The sequence below is a fragment of the Leptodactylus fuscus genome, chromosome 3 (genome assembly GCF_031893055.1).
Source record: "Leptodactylus fuscus isolate aLepFus1 chromosome 3, aLepFus1.hap2, whole genome shotgun sequence".
Lineage (NCBI taxonomy): Eukaryota > Metazoa > Chordata > Amphibia > Anura > Leptodactylidae > Leptodactylus > Leptodactylus fuscus.
The window spans coordinates 213,001,201-213,016,638 of NC_134267.1; the positions used below are offsets into that span (position 1 = coordinate 213,001,201).

Below are 15,438 nucleotides of genomic sequence, written 5' to 3' on the forward strand. Positions count from 1 at the left end.
AGGATTTTGATCCCATATTCACCTCAAAATCCTGACCAAGAAGACTCCTGACTCATTGAAATCACCCTCCTCCCATTCATTGGGCCTAATCCGGAGCGGAGTCCGAGACTGGATGCCGATGCAGTGCACTCCGCCTCAGGTTCCAGTCCAAAAAACCCCATGTGAACTTACCCTTAAGTCAACAGAAGTGAAGGGAGCAATGGGAAGACATGCGCACTATCGCTCCATTAACCCCTCATGTCATCAGACACTTAACCCTATCCTGTGGATACAGAAGATGTGTTAGTTGAAAAACCCACACAAGTGTATAGGTCTATATACATATATTATGTATTTAAGTTAGAATATTACTAGAGAGGATTTTCCTTTCCTTAAAGTTCTCCACTTTGTATCACTGTGTTTAGGCCCAATACTCTGAACTAATTTACTTTCCTATATAACCGGTATCCAGAGTTGTGTTTACACAGATCTACTGCATGGAAATAGCATTAATATGACTTCCTGCTGCCACCACTAGAGGGAGCCTTAAGTATACTGCAATGCTATTATGATAAGGTAAAACAGCATGCTCCTAAGCTCCCTATAGTATCAGGTACAGGTAGCCATAATGTCATTCTACAGGGCCTTTCTGGGAGTTACAGACTATGGTATTGAGCTTCACTTCATCTTCTCAGACCAGTGACATCACCTCCATTTGTCACATGACCATGCTATAGCTCGGTTCCATACAAATGAATAGGCTGAGCGGCAATATCAAGGTTGGCCATTATACAATATACAGAGCAGCGCTTGGCAAGTAGAGACGAAACCACAGGAGTCAATATCTGATCAGAGGGATCCAACACTCACGACCCCACAGATCACCTGCTCGAAGCAGCAGTGGCTCTTCAGCGAGTGCTGCTTCTACTTCACAGGCCGGTGATGTCACCTGTTATGTAACCCATTTGCAGCTTAGTCCCATTTAAGTGAATGGGGCTGAGCTGTAAAGTCATGCGCAGCTTCTATGAAACGTATGGCACTGTGCTTGGGGTTTAGTAAAGAGGTCACAGCGCTCACTGAATGATACATTCTCTTCAAACACATGATCAGTGCTGGGTGTTGAACTCCCAGTAAGGGCAGGTTCACATCTGCGTTTGGGTTTTCATTCAGGGACCTCACGAACGGAAACCTATCCGCATAAAAAAGCGGTTACCTTAGGAAACCCGCAGACCTCATAGACTTTAATGGGGTCCATGTGGTTTCCGCATGAAACATGCGGAGAGAAAAGTGCTGCTTCTCTCAGATTTGCTCTTATGTTTACAGCAATCCATTGTTAACCCTTGCGCTGCTGTAAAACCGGAAAGCTTTGCCTGTCTGGAGAACTGACTGACTGACATCCTTTTGCTTACCCAGCTTTTCTAGAAACGACAACAGAATTAGTTCACCACAGCTTTACCTAGAACAATATAGAAGTATAAACAAACTTAACCACAGACTAAAAACCAAACATGTGACAAACCTCAGTGGTTATAGGAAAGGTAGAATTAACCCAAAGGCATCATGGGGAGTAAGCCATCCATTCATTATAATTATCTAACATCCTAATATGTATAATTTTGCAGAACATCCCCGGAATAGTCCTCCTGTCACATGGCTGTGGAGATGGGAGACCCTTTGTCATGTGATCCTTTTGTGAGAATGACCCTTGAGAGTGCCTCAGTGATCCGTGACCAGAGGTAATGTCCACACAGTATACGACTTCTGGTGAAAAATCTGAGCAGCAAAGTGGGTGGCAGCCAAATCTTATCCACATGCTGCAAAAAACAAAACAAAAAAACAAACAAAAACAAGACAACTTATCCCGTAACCACATGAAGGCAGATAAATGTCTCAACGCCAATGGTTCAATTACTAGGCCTCAGGCATGCCCAGGCCACAAGAAAATGGCCGATTGGTATAAGCGCTCATTTTCTTGTGGCCACTTACACAGTAAGCTGGTGTAAGAAGCCATTTTCTTGTGGCCCAGGCATGCGCAGTCGGCTGTGCCTGAGGCCTAGAAGATTGCAACCTAGGACAGAAGACGACACAGGGAGAGGGTGTTCCTGAAGAAGATAGAGGCATCGCTGGAGATTTCTCTCGCAGCATTGGGGACGCCCCCAGTGCTGCGAGAGAACTCACTTGCATATCGAAGAACACCTGGATTTCTACTGAACGGCGGCGCGGAGAAGACATCTAAAGATAGGAGAAGAATAGCCTTTCTTAAGGCTAGTACTACGTATTAGTAAGAAATAAAAGGGTATCCAATGATAGGATTCCTTTAATATCAGTCATGCAGCTCAAAGTGGGCTGTAGATTTCACCCTTTGCAAATCCATTGCAATGACATGTAAAATTTGAAACAAAAAAAAAAAAAATTGATGATTTGTTGCAGTTGATTATCTGCAATGAAAAATCCAGAGCACGGACGATGTGTGAACATATCCTAAAATGCTTAGCAGCTAGGTCAGGGAGTGAAGGGAAAAATAAAAAAAAAATCTTCCAAAAAGCAGCATTATCTATTTTTTTTTTCAGATCTGTGAGCCAAGAATGAAGACGTCTCTGCGCCAGTAGAGCGCTCTGTAGACATGACGTTCCAGTGACATACCAACCGTCTTGACTCCCCCATAAGAAAAGTGCAAGATCCTCTTTGATGAGACAGACGATAAGTCATTTCCTGGACGTTTCTACATCCATGAAGCCCGGATGGTGACTGGAGGAACCAGGAATCTCTTCTAACGTGTCTGTGTAGCACATTGGTAAACAGTCACATGAGTCTGACACCTTCATATATCAGTCTGAAAAATAAAGGAGACGCTAAAATCAGTCACAATATAAAAAAATCCCAACGCTGCTAGATGCCCAGTCATGTTATTCTTCCAGATTTATGAGCCATCAGCCTGGAATTAGTTATCTGAGGCTTTCCCACATTCAGTATCCCTGCTATCTCCTGCAAGCAGATGTTCCCCGGGCCGCCCTCCATGTGTCTTATAGGAGAAATCATTACACACAGCATATTGCTGCGAGATGTGAACAGCCGACAAGTAACAGAGCAACCAAAAGCAATAAATCTAAACGTCTGCATTGTATTTTACTAACAGCGTGTGGGCTTCAGGAAGATGGAGACCAGTATGGAGCCTGATTTATAGGACTGGAGATAATAGGACCAGGCAGCTAACTCAGAGGCTGCGCCATACTGCTAAAGCCAGGTCGTCTGATCATCTGGCACAGATCTATACACTGGAATTTACCAAATCACATACAGTGAAGAAAACAAGTATTTGATCCCTTGCAGATTTTGTAAATGTGCCCACTGACAAAGATTTGAACGGTCTAAAATTTTAAGGGTAGGTTCATTTTAATAGTGAGAGATACAATATCAAAACTAAAATTCAGAAAAATTACATTGTATATATTTTATAAATGTATTTGCATGTTGCATAGAGAAACAAGTATTTGATCCCTCTGGGAAACAAGATGTAATACTTGGTGGTAAAGCCCTTGTTGGCGCACAGCAGTCAGACGGTTTATGTAGTTGATGATGAGGTTTGTGCACATGTCAGGAGGGATTTTGGTCCGCTCCTCTTTGCAGATCATCTCAAAATCATTGAAATTTTGAGGCTGCCGCTTGGCAACTCGGAGCTTCAGCTCCCTCCATACGTTTTCTATGGGATTAAGGTCTGGACACTGGCTAGGCCACGCCATGACCTTAATGTGCTTCTTTCTGAGCCACTCCTTTGTTGCTTTGGCTGTATGTTTTAAGTGATTGTCCTGCTGGAAGACCCAGCCAAGACCCATTTTTAATGTCCTGGCAGAGGGAAGGAGGTTGTCGCTCAGGATTTTCCTGTACATGGCTCCATCCATTCTCCCATTGATGCGGTGAAGTAGTCCTGTGCCCTTAGCAGAGAAACATCCCCAAAACATAATGTTTCCCCCTCCATGCTTGACAGTGGGGACGGTGTTCTTTGTATTATAGGCAGCATTTCTCTTCCTCCAAACACGGAGAGTTGCATTACTGCCAAAGAGCTCAATTTTTGTCAAACGTATGGAGTTGTGCATGTTATTTTGTGAAGAGGCTGCAGGGCTCACTTTAACGCTGCAGTCTCGTTAAAGAAACGATTGATAAGGATCCTGAATGACTTAAGAATACATCGTCAATGGAAGCCTGGAAAAGGCCCCACATAGTGAGCTGCGGCCAAAAAGTGCTGCGGAAAAGACTGCAGCAGAAACGCATTGCAGTTTTTCCATAGCGCCTTTTATCATAAATTCCACAGAGTTTTCCTTTGTAGACTTTGTCCCCATTATACCTATATGGCAAACGCCAGCGTTTCTGTAGGTATAATTGACATGCTGCTATTTACAACAAAATTGAAATCGCAACATTTCTGTTGTGGGTATTTTCTACAATGTGTGGACGGGATTAGCCAGAATCCACTCTGCAGCTACTGTAAAATGCTACAGTATTTCGCAACGTGGGGCCCCATCTTAGGCCAAAACCACATATTGCGAAAAATCTGCTTTTTTTTTTATTATAGATTTTGTGCGTTTTTTGAGCTAAAGCCAAGAGTGGCTGCAAAGGGAATAGAAAATCTATAGAAAATACTTATACGTTCTCCTTTCTGCTCAATCTAGTCCTAAAGTTTGCTACATGTGTATAGCGGTGACAAATCCACTGTGAACCTGCAGCACAATCCTACTTATATTATTATAATAATTGTGAAAGTTTGTGTGTTTGTTCCTTTATCACGCAAAAATGGCTGTATGGATTTGAATGACATTCGGCACATAGATAGATTATAACCTCGATTAACACATAGGCTACTTTTTATCCCAGTAAATAACATGGCTTCACGACTGTTATGAATTTATGTTCACATACTATATTACAACTGCTCTTATCTCAGCTTCTGAGAAAGCCAGGGCTGTTATCTCTCTGTGTAAGCACACACTAACCCTCTGTGATCACACATTTGCATATTATCTGCTCTGCTCCAGGCACTGCAGACAAACTGACATGGGCAGTCACCTTTAATCCAAATTGTGAGTTTCTCAATTTTAAACATGCTGGGAAAAAGAAAATCTAATTTGCCGCAAACAACGAGCGTTATGAAGGAGCCAGAAGTCACAGAGTTCTCTTCAAGTGGAGCTGAGGCATCGCAGCGAGCTGCTGAGATGCCAGAACATTTACAGGCACAGTGCGAATAACAACTTTAGTGCCAGGGCAACTTGAGAGCTGTCGAAACGCCGGAGCAGGAGGATCATCAACGCCAACAACATGCTCATTATACGGCGTCCCAGTGAGCCGCTGAGATGCTGGAACAATCACAGGAACAGCGCGAGGAACAAGTTCAGCTGCAGGACAGCTTGAGAGCTGCCGAAACGCTGGAGCAAGCAAACCATCGACGGCAGCAATTTGCTAAATTTAGGTGGATCATACACGCCAACAACCCGCAGACGAAGTCACGGGCAGAGACTAGTCCACATATAACACATACAAGGATTGTGGCAATCTGTACCTTCGTCTATAGGAATTGGCTCTGGCTCCATCTTCACAGTCTTTGTTAATTTCTGAAAAGTCTTCTCATTCGTGCTTTCCTGCTCTACTTCACACAGGAACACATCGATCGGCCCTTTTGTACTCTTGATATGGATTTCAATGCAATCCTAAAAGAGGAAAATTTTCAACAAAGTCATCAGTTTACTCAGCATAAAAAAAAAAAATCCTCAAATTTAACCAACAAGTTGCTGCCTTTCAAACTACACGGCCAAAAGTATATGAACACTTATGTTTGGTTAGAAAATTAGGCGAACAGCCATGTAATCTGCATAGGCATACACTAGAAGTGGAATGGATTGTAGTGGTTTGGGGTTTTCCACGGTTGCGCTGTGACGACTCCTTTACAAGTTGGCTTCTATCCCAATGTCCCCCACTTGCCAGGTTTGGGCTGTTGTGTTATGGGGCCACAATCCAGGATCTCTTTACATTACACTTCATCTGATTCACAGAGGTCGAGCAATCTAATTGCAGCCTCATCCCATTCACTTCTATAGGATCAGGCTGTAATGACATCACATGGAAGCTATGAATCAGATGGCATGTGACGTAAACAGTCACGCCATCACGGCGTAAGCTGATCTGCCATTGATCCCAGGTGTGAGACCCCCGCTGATCTCTTATGACATATCCTAAATTTAGTCATGAATTAAGAAAGAACTGGACAAACCTCTTAAAATGTCAAGCTCAGCAGGACCTGCAATATTCTCATATGTATTGGAAAGCCCATAACAAGGATAGAAGAGGTTGAACTATAAGGCTCCGTTCCCACAGAGTAACTCGCCGCTGATTCTGACACGTAAACGCGTGTCACAGTGAGGCGCTTCAAAACAGATCCCATTGACTTCAATGGGTGCCGGCTTACGCTCGCTACACATTGAAATCAATGGGAGGCTTTATAACCCATTGATTTCAATGTGTAGCGCACGTAAGCCGGCACCCATTGAAATCAATGGAATCTGTTTTGAAGAGCCTCACTCTGACACGTGTCAGAATGAGCGGCGCGTTACTCCGTGGGAACAGAGCCTTACATGCCTGGTGCTTCTATTCTCATGAGAAAAGTGGCACTATGTGTCTAATTACAATTAAAGCCGCCCCCCCCCCCATACACCGAAGTACACCGCACCCACTGATTTTTGGATGGCTTGCCCACCTATCTAATCTATATGGAAGCCTCCCAACACATCAGGAGTAAATAGACATTGCAAATCAACCTGCCGGATCGCTTTGTTCTCTCCAAATATATGTCACGACCAGAGATGTCTGGTAGCAGCTTACTCCACTCTCCCCCCCTTGAAAATAGATACCTACCCTGTTGAACTGAGTGTGCAGATGTATGGGGTGAGATGGAAGGAATAGCTACTGGCCAAACAACAGCATCTATTGATGGTGCATGGGCAAATTTATCCTTCTCTGTCACGGTAATGGGGCAGCAGCTATCTGGATAAGGTAAGTTATACAAGCAAGTGTATTTCCAGTGTTGGATAACAGGGTGCTATTGTGATAAGCGAGCCTGGAAAGGGGCTCAGACACATATCTGTACCTGGGTGTGCAGCCCTCACCTGTATACAACTTACTGACCTCATTTGGAGTCGGCACTTCCAGCTTGGTTTCTTCTGGAGCTTTCACAGCAAAAACTACCTGCTCGTGGTAATCTTCAATACTGTGGAGGTCTTGATATGTTACATAGGCAAATGTTTCCCAGGTTAAGGACCAGCAGATAGTATGTTATGTGTGTACAGCACGTAATCCTGACATTATGGGATCAGGCACTAAATGCATGTGATATATATATCCGTAGGAGGGGAGTCAGGTAGGGATGCATGTATCTATATAGCAGAGGTGGGCTTGTCACTTGGAACAACCAATGTAGGTAGCATAGGGAGCTATGGGATTAACCTGATGACCAGAACAGCTGTATGCTATATACCACCGATAGTGTATATAGAAATAAAAGGATATTTCTTGTTAGCCCCATCGTCTGTGAGTCGGAATAACTGGTGGGCACAATCCAGAATTAATTCATCCAGCGCTTCCTCCATCGCTGTTAAGTCATTGATATCATTGCGTATTCGTTGTTGTTGTGAGATCTCAGTGCCTGCGAGGTTCAAGTCTGATCCCCTAAAACAAAACAAACAGTATTCTTATACATCAAAAACCTATATGGATAATGCTTAGGCTACCGTCTTATGTCCACCATGATATGAACATTGTATGAATCGTATGACGTGAGGTCTGTAAATAGCCGGATTTCTTTCATAAAACATGTAAGAATGGATCTGCAGGTTGTGTTTGCTTGCTGCTGCTCCATTCATCTCTATGGGACTGCCAAAGTATCTACAGCGATCCCACAGAGCTGAATGAACTACCAAAGTGCATGCGTGACCTGCGGCTCCATTTATACAGGGCACATGGGATCTCTGTTCTCGTAACTGGTGGGATTAACCCATGGTCTCTCCCCCACCACTGAAGGGGTTATCCATTTACTAATATTGATGGCCTATATCAATATTAGATCTGCAAAGGTTCAACACCCAGGATCCCTGCAGATATGTTGTTCGGGTGCCATGAACCAAATTGCACACTTGTCATGCAAACTGTAGAAGCAGCCCTATTAAAGTCTATAGGGCAGTGCTGAAGTACCAAAACACACCCCTACAAATTGAATGGGAACTTAGTAGCATGTAAACATGCAAACTGCATATTTCCTGTAACTTTATATCTAGTTGGGGGATTTGGAGTTCTGTAATAGAAAACGGGAGGACAGAATTACTGAACTATTTATTTATTATCAGAGGGCAGCTGGGGAGGCCGAAACTGTGATCCCTCCCCTACTGACGCTCAGGTCCAGTTGGTCACATGACTGACTCCTTTCTACTCAAAAGACCTATACCTGAAGTAGAGCGGAGCCGGTGACATTCACAGAGAGGAGGCAGCGCTCAAACAGTTCCACACAACTATGGTGCAGCTAGTTGTACTTGCTTAGCCTCCTTGGCACACTGTGAACACACCGAAAGTCATAAGTCTATAGGAAAAGGTTTCCCAAGACAATTAAGAAGGATTGGGAGTGTTTTGGGCATGTCCATCCTTGACCCTTTGCCTGAATGGATCCAACTCCTTGACTTCATAAAGGTAATTTCATACAGCATGTGGTGGAAAAGCGTATGAAAAATTTCCTATAAAGAGGCATTTAATAAAGCTTACACATTTATGGCCTATTCACAGTGAGCGCAGCCTCAGGCACACCATGGAAAGGTGAGTTTGAGGAACTCCATTCCAACCTGAGATCTGAAATTATCAGACGTTTATGGTGTATCTTATGGATATGACAAACATCTAAAAAATCACCATATGTTATACCGTATATCTGGTTACAGGTTATTAGATGTATTTGTGAGATTCAATGCTGCCACTTAGTGGCGAGATGAGGATGCACACACTACTTGGTGGGGTATAAATCCTGCAGCAGAGTGATCAGTGAGGACTGCTGAATACTAAAAATGACATTTCTTAATACATAAGAGACTAGCAGGAGGACCCGGCTTTGCACGAGTATATTTCATCTTTTGTTTGTGTAGTGGCCCCATAAGAATTGCCCAGTTTTGCACTGGTGTATTTTGTATGTTGTTTGTGTGTGTCCCCATAAGCATCATGTGATCATTTGTATCTCAGTGAAAAACCTGTAATCGGTTGTTATGGAAACCTGGAGTAAAGCTGCGTGTATGTGACCTTATGTAACAGTGTCACCAACCGTGCCCTGTCCCTTTAAAGCTAACCTACAGTTGTGAAGAAAAATGGCTGGGTTGTTAGAAAAACCTAAAGTAGAGCTGTGTGTGTGTGGAGACTAAGCGCCTGTGAGCTTCTATTGGCTGATAAGGGACAGTGACTTTGTGTATGGCCGTTGAAATATGAGTGAAAGACTTACAGGCTTGTATTGGTTAATGTAGGTCATTTTTTGGGAATACTGTATCTCAGGAACGGTACGTCCTAGAGAGCTGAGACGTGGTCTAAAACCTTCCCGGACACCTGATGTACCTGTGTGCCAAACTTGGTGAGGATCAGTCCAGTCATTTGGTTGCACATAAAGAACACGGAGAAACTAATTTCTATACATGCAAGATACATAAACCTGGCCGAAGAGACATCCCAGCACTATTAACATCTGCACAAGCTAGTCCTAAACCCCCCCCACCAGTATTGACTGCATTAACGCGATGGATCAATCTCATAAAAAGGCTCTCAGACTGCTTCATAACATATAACGGCAGTACATAGTCAGCGTGCTTCCTAGAGACAGTAATGGCTGCTAAATACTTTGTAGGCAAAAGTAATAATGTAAAGTTATTAAGATCTAAAATAAGACCTGACGTGACTTACACCCACTGGACAAGGTTCTTGGATCTCTTCTGAATGAGCCGAATCCCATCTAATACATTGGTGATATCGTATACTCTCCTCTTTCTCACCCCCAGCTGTTTGGCGGCATCATTTAGGTCCACGACGCCCTGTGGAGCGGATTTAATGATGTCCACGAACTTTCGTGTTAAGAAGAAGAGTGAGGCATCGAAGCGAGGTCGCGGTAACGCCAGAGACTCTGCGATACGGACAAAGGAAAATATTCAGAGCATTGCATGCAAGATTAACAACAACCATTACATGACACTGACTGCTAACCAAAGCCTTCCATTCAAACTGGGGTGCAAAAAAAACCCAGCCATTGTAATTGGGAAAGGGGGCCCCAGCAGTCAGATCCCCCCCAAAAAATCAGTAAGTTATCCTATGGAGGGTCCTGTATGCTTTAATGGGACACTGTTACAATACTCATTATAAAAGCAGCTCATTGGAGGGTCCTGACAATCTGACCCCCACTGATATAAAATGCACCTGTGACCCCATTAAAGCATGGCCACAAAACCAAACTGGAATAGGACCTGTCCAGAGTTTTGTGGCCCGGACTGTGATACATGGTCACGTGCGTGGGCCAATAGATATGAATGGGTCAGTATGCCATCCAGGAAAAAAATAAAAATGACCTACCCCAAGGGGCCTTAGGGTCACTCTATCCGTCCTCTGATTCAATAGACGGAAACAAACTTCTATGTGACTACAGATGTAGCAGAGTTAACCAGAACTTATTCAATTGGTTAACCTGCTGCAGTGAGATCTCATCACAGAAGACAACAAAACACAATGAGAAGTCACTGAAAAATATTTTTCCAACTCATTGGTTTTAGTTGTCCTCTGTGATAAGATATCTCGCTGCAGCAGTTTAACCAATTGCAGAAGTTGGGGTTAACTCTGCTACATCTGTGTGTGTTTTGCATGAATGAAATGGTCACATGGACGTCAACATTACTACTGTGAGCGACGGCGTGGTGAAAAATCTGAATCAATAATGACAGGTTTCTGTATTAACCTTTATTTTTACATGTCACTTCGGATGCTGCAGACAGTCGCTCAGTCGGACATCTTGTGGCATCATTATATATTCATCCATCACAGTATAATCACAAGGGGGGCACTTACTTTTTGAAGACATCTTGATCTCATCACCAGGAATGTTTGCCATGACCTAAAGGAGTTAGAGGCAGAAATAAGACATCTTTATTAAAACCAAATGTCCTACAGAGTACAGTTACACAATATCACATAAAATATCATTTATAAGGTGCCAACAAATTCCATATCAGAAGACAGGAGAAGAAGGCGCCGCCGTGTGCCTGCGGTATCATTACCAGGATTTATGGCACATTACACACATTAGTGCTGCACATCATTCCACTGGATCAGTGCAAGCTCAGGATAATCCAAGATCAAAGAAACTCAATACTAGCACACATCACAGAATTCACCTAAACGTGATGGAAATGGAGTCCACCTCCAGAATTAGGCAGTCAGAGGGAAGCAACAACGTGTCCTTAAAGGACTGCTCCCTTACCTCTGATCCCCACTTTCCGTCCTATGCCGTCACAACCCAGAAAGGAAGGGAAGCAGCGCAGGCGACCTCTGCGGATTCAGTGATTATAGGGTGGGAATCAGTGACGTATTAGCAATAACTGGCCACAGTGGTCACTTGAGCCGCCTCACTTCCAGTCTGACCACACAGGATGGAATGGGGGTCTCGAGAACGAGGGGGTGACCATTGTTTTGTATTTTTAACCCCAGGTAAACCCATTATGCATACTTATCTCCTATGCACAGGATTGGGGATGTGTTCAATCCCTGGTGCCCTGAACGCTGGGTCCGCAGTGAGAACAAGAGTACCCCTAAAGTTTCCATGCTAGTGGAGCTCCGGTGTGCTTGTGTCACCGGCACTCCATTCACTGCTATGGGGCTGCCAGGATTGTAATCTTACCATAGAAGTAAATGGAAAAAAGTATATTACAAAAATGTTCATCACACACCCCCTGCCACAATAACAAAAAAAATAAGATAAAATGGAAGTTACACGTTAAAATGCCAGCATCCACTGTAATAGTATGGGGATAGATGACGGCATGTTAAGCTGTTCTCTGCCACCAGTAAGGAACAGGTTAACATATGCTGTAATTGATTAAAGTCATATAACATGGGCGTGCTGCAGCTCTGGTCCCTGCTCATACACTAATCATCCAAGGCTGGGATGGAGCTGCTGCACGTCCTGGGGGCAGAGCCTAAGGGTAAGTTCACACAGGGTTTTTTGGACCGGAACCTGAGGCATCCTTAGGTTCTGGTCCAAGAGACAGGTAGCCGCGACTGAGTGCCAGTGTACTGCACCGGTATTCAGTCGCGCACTTCGCTCCAGATTACGCTAGGTTCACACCTAGGTTCAGCCTTCCATTCTGTGCTTTCCGTCTTCTGCATGCCAGAAGACGCAAAGCACAGACCGGGTCCGGCCGTGAGCGTTTTATGCTCTCCGCCACGAAACCGGATTTTTTAATCCGGACACAGAGTACTGCATGTCCAACTCTGTGTCCGGATTATAAAACCCGATTTTGCGGCGGAGAGCGCAAAACGCTCACCGCCGCACAGCTTTCTCACCCATTCAAATGAATGGGTGAGAAAGTCTCCTGCAGGTTTCCGTCTCCTGCTCTGTTTTAGGCAGGAAACGGAAACCTGCAGAACGGACACCACAACGCAGATGTGAACGAGCCCTTAGGCCCAATGAATGGGCCTAGTCGGGAGTGTCTTCAGGCCGAATCGCGAGGTGAAACGGTATGAAGAATAAGCACCTCGCTTCTTTCTCCGGGAGCCGGAACAAACCAGCTCCAGGAAAAAAACACCTGAACAGTTCCCATTGATTTCAATGGGAGTCGTCTTTTTGGTCAGGATTTTGAGGCGAATACAGCCTCAAAATCCTGACCAAAAAACCCTGTGTGAACTTACCCTAAGTGTCTATGATGCCTGTACAGGTGTTATTACAACCTTTGTCTACCGATCAGCTGTTTGAAGAGACCACAGAAGTCTGGTGAGTGCTGCGGTCTCTTTACAGGAAGCCAAGAACAGCAGAGCCATACCTATCATACAAGCTATGCTTTGTCTTGCAGCTCAGCCCCATTCACTTGAATGGGACTGAGCAGTGAACAAGCCATGCCCCCGCCGCAAAAAAAGACGCCCTATGCATCCCTGTACACGAAAGTATAAAAAGTTACGGCTGTCAGAATATGGCGACTTTAAGAAAAAAAAAATTGGGCACAGTTTTGGATTTTTGTTACGGGGTTAAAATGTAAATAAAACCATATAAATTTGGTATCCCCGGAATCGTACTGAAACACAGAATACAGGTGAGAGGCCATCTTGGCTGCACAGTGAGTGCCGTAAAAACGAAGGCCGTAAGAAAGTCGCAGAAATGCATTTTTTCTTCAAACAGGGTCTGAGTGCAATGCAGAGAAGCAGTTGCCAAAAGCAACCAGGTTTTCCTTGACTCGTCATATGACTTGGAAGCGGCACCCTGATTGGTTGCTATAGGCACCACGGGCTTGGAAGTCACATGACCTCAGACATAAGAAAGGCGGGAGACTGCTGAGGGGACGGTCATGAAACTCAAGTCATAAGTAAGCGAAGCCTCAGCCACGCAAGTACAAGGAAACCTAGTAATTATGGCAGGCGCCTCAGCGCGGTCACAGCATTACCTCAGCCTCGGCGTCCAGAGCGCCGTCTCCCTGCAGCACCTCCATGCTATCCGTTGAGGGAGCTGGCGACGCCATTATCACCGCACACACCGGACCTAATACCGAGGAATCCGCGGGAAACCGCTCATCCCCGAACCTCTAACCAGTCACATGACAATTGAAGTCAGTGCGCGGGAACCAATCCAGTCCCGCGAGTTCTCTCACGCACGAAGCTCAGGCCGCTGATTGGTGGGTGGAGTTGCCATTTAGGTTCTGATTGGTGCACACTAGAAGCGGTCCGGGCACAAGATGTCGACTATTCACTAAACACATGTCTCCAGGCGGACATCTTGTTGAGGCCACTGCTTGTGGTGCAGGTACACGAAGAATTGTTATTAATAATAATAATAATTCCTCCGCAAATATAAGTCACTATTATTGTCTTTTTCTGCCAAATTGATATAAATTCTGTTCAGATAATTGTATCTGCTTTTGGGAAAGCTGGGTGATAAGTGATGCAGTTGTCATGACATTGTAGCATCAGTTGTTACTAAGGGGGCGAAATTTCTGTTCAAGGCATGACAAAAATTTTGGCACGTGATGCTTTTTGTGCAAAATAATTGTGACTTTTTCTTTCCCGCCACACTTATAGAAATCATATATTTCAAGATTGTTGGCAGTTGTCCCGGAGGGACATTACATAAGAGGTGACCATGGTCCTGTCCACGAGACCTTGTTCTGCTGGGTGAAATGTCCTGCCACGTCTTTCCCCGTCTTTGGCCCAATTTTTGATTACCCATTAATTTTTCCTGCACTGCTATCGGTATATACTCTAGTCAGGTAATTGACATAGCACCACATGGGGGCAGTCTATCACAGGGGTTAACCTCTATACTATTTGCATAGTGTACCAATAGTATACTAGGTGCACACTAGTATTTGGGTGTCCATTCTTCGGGTTCGCATGAGGACGCCGGTTTCTGCTAATTTTATACTGAAACCGGTGGAGAGAAAAGTTTTCCTTGCTGATTTTCAGCACATTCTGCAGTCCTACGGATACTCCAACGTTAGGGAGCCTTCACACGGAGTAAACGCGCGTGTATTTTTGCAAAATACACGTGTAAAAATAAGACTCTCATTGACTTCAATGACATTTTACAGGCGTATTTTTACACGTGTAAAAAAATATCATTGAAGTCAATGGGAGTCTTATAATTACACGTGTATTTTGCAAAAATACACGCGCGTTTACTCTGTGTGAAGGCTCCCTTAGGGTGAGTTCACACTGAGTATACGGCAGCTTATTCTGAACGTAAAACACGTTCAGAATAAGCAGTGTATAAAGCAGTTCCATTCATTTCTATGGGAGCCGGCATACGAGCGCTCCCCATAGAAATGAATGGGCTGCTTTTTTCACTACGAGCACTCCCATTGAAGTGAATGGAAAGTGCCCGCGTGTATGGCTAGCTCTGCTCATGCCGAGCCGTACACGCCAGCACTTCCCATTTACTTCAATGGGAGTACTCGTCGTGAAAGAAGCATCCCATTCATTTCTATGGGGAGCGCTCGTATGCCGGCTCCCATTGAAATGAATGGAACTGCTTTATACGCTGCTGATTCTGAACGTGTTTTATGTTCAGAATAAGCTGGCGCTTACTCCGTGTGAATGAGCCCTTAGTATGTATCCAGACTAGCTGATTGTCCATGAAATTACCTCAGAACGCCACATTTTATTCTCTTGCAGACTCCTTAAGGGCCCATAGTTAGGATCCTGGATCCT

The 15,438-nt window shown here is 44.4% G+C and overlaps 1 protein-coding gene across 1 annotated transcript; it reads right to left on the reverse strand.

Annotated features, from left to right (window-relative positions):
* Positions 1-2,543: 2,543 nt before the first annotated feature.
* Positions 2,544-13,812, reverse strand: E2F6 (E2F transcription factor 6). Its single transcript, XM_075269160.1, has 7 exons — positions 13,680-13,812; positions 11,095-11,140; positions 9,946-10,162; positions 7,531-7,689; positions 7,150-7,264; positions 5,531-5,678; positions 2,544-2,812 (listed from the first exon to the last, which is right to left on the reverse strand). Exons 1-7 carry the CDS (start codon positions 13,752-13,754, stop codon positions 2,808-2,810), a joined length of 765 nt encoding a protein of 254 aa, XP_075125261.1. The 5' UTR covers positions 13,755-13,812; the 3' UTR covers positions 2,544-2,807.
* Between the last annotated feature and the right edge of the window lie 1,626 nt (positions 13,813-15,438).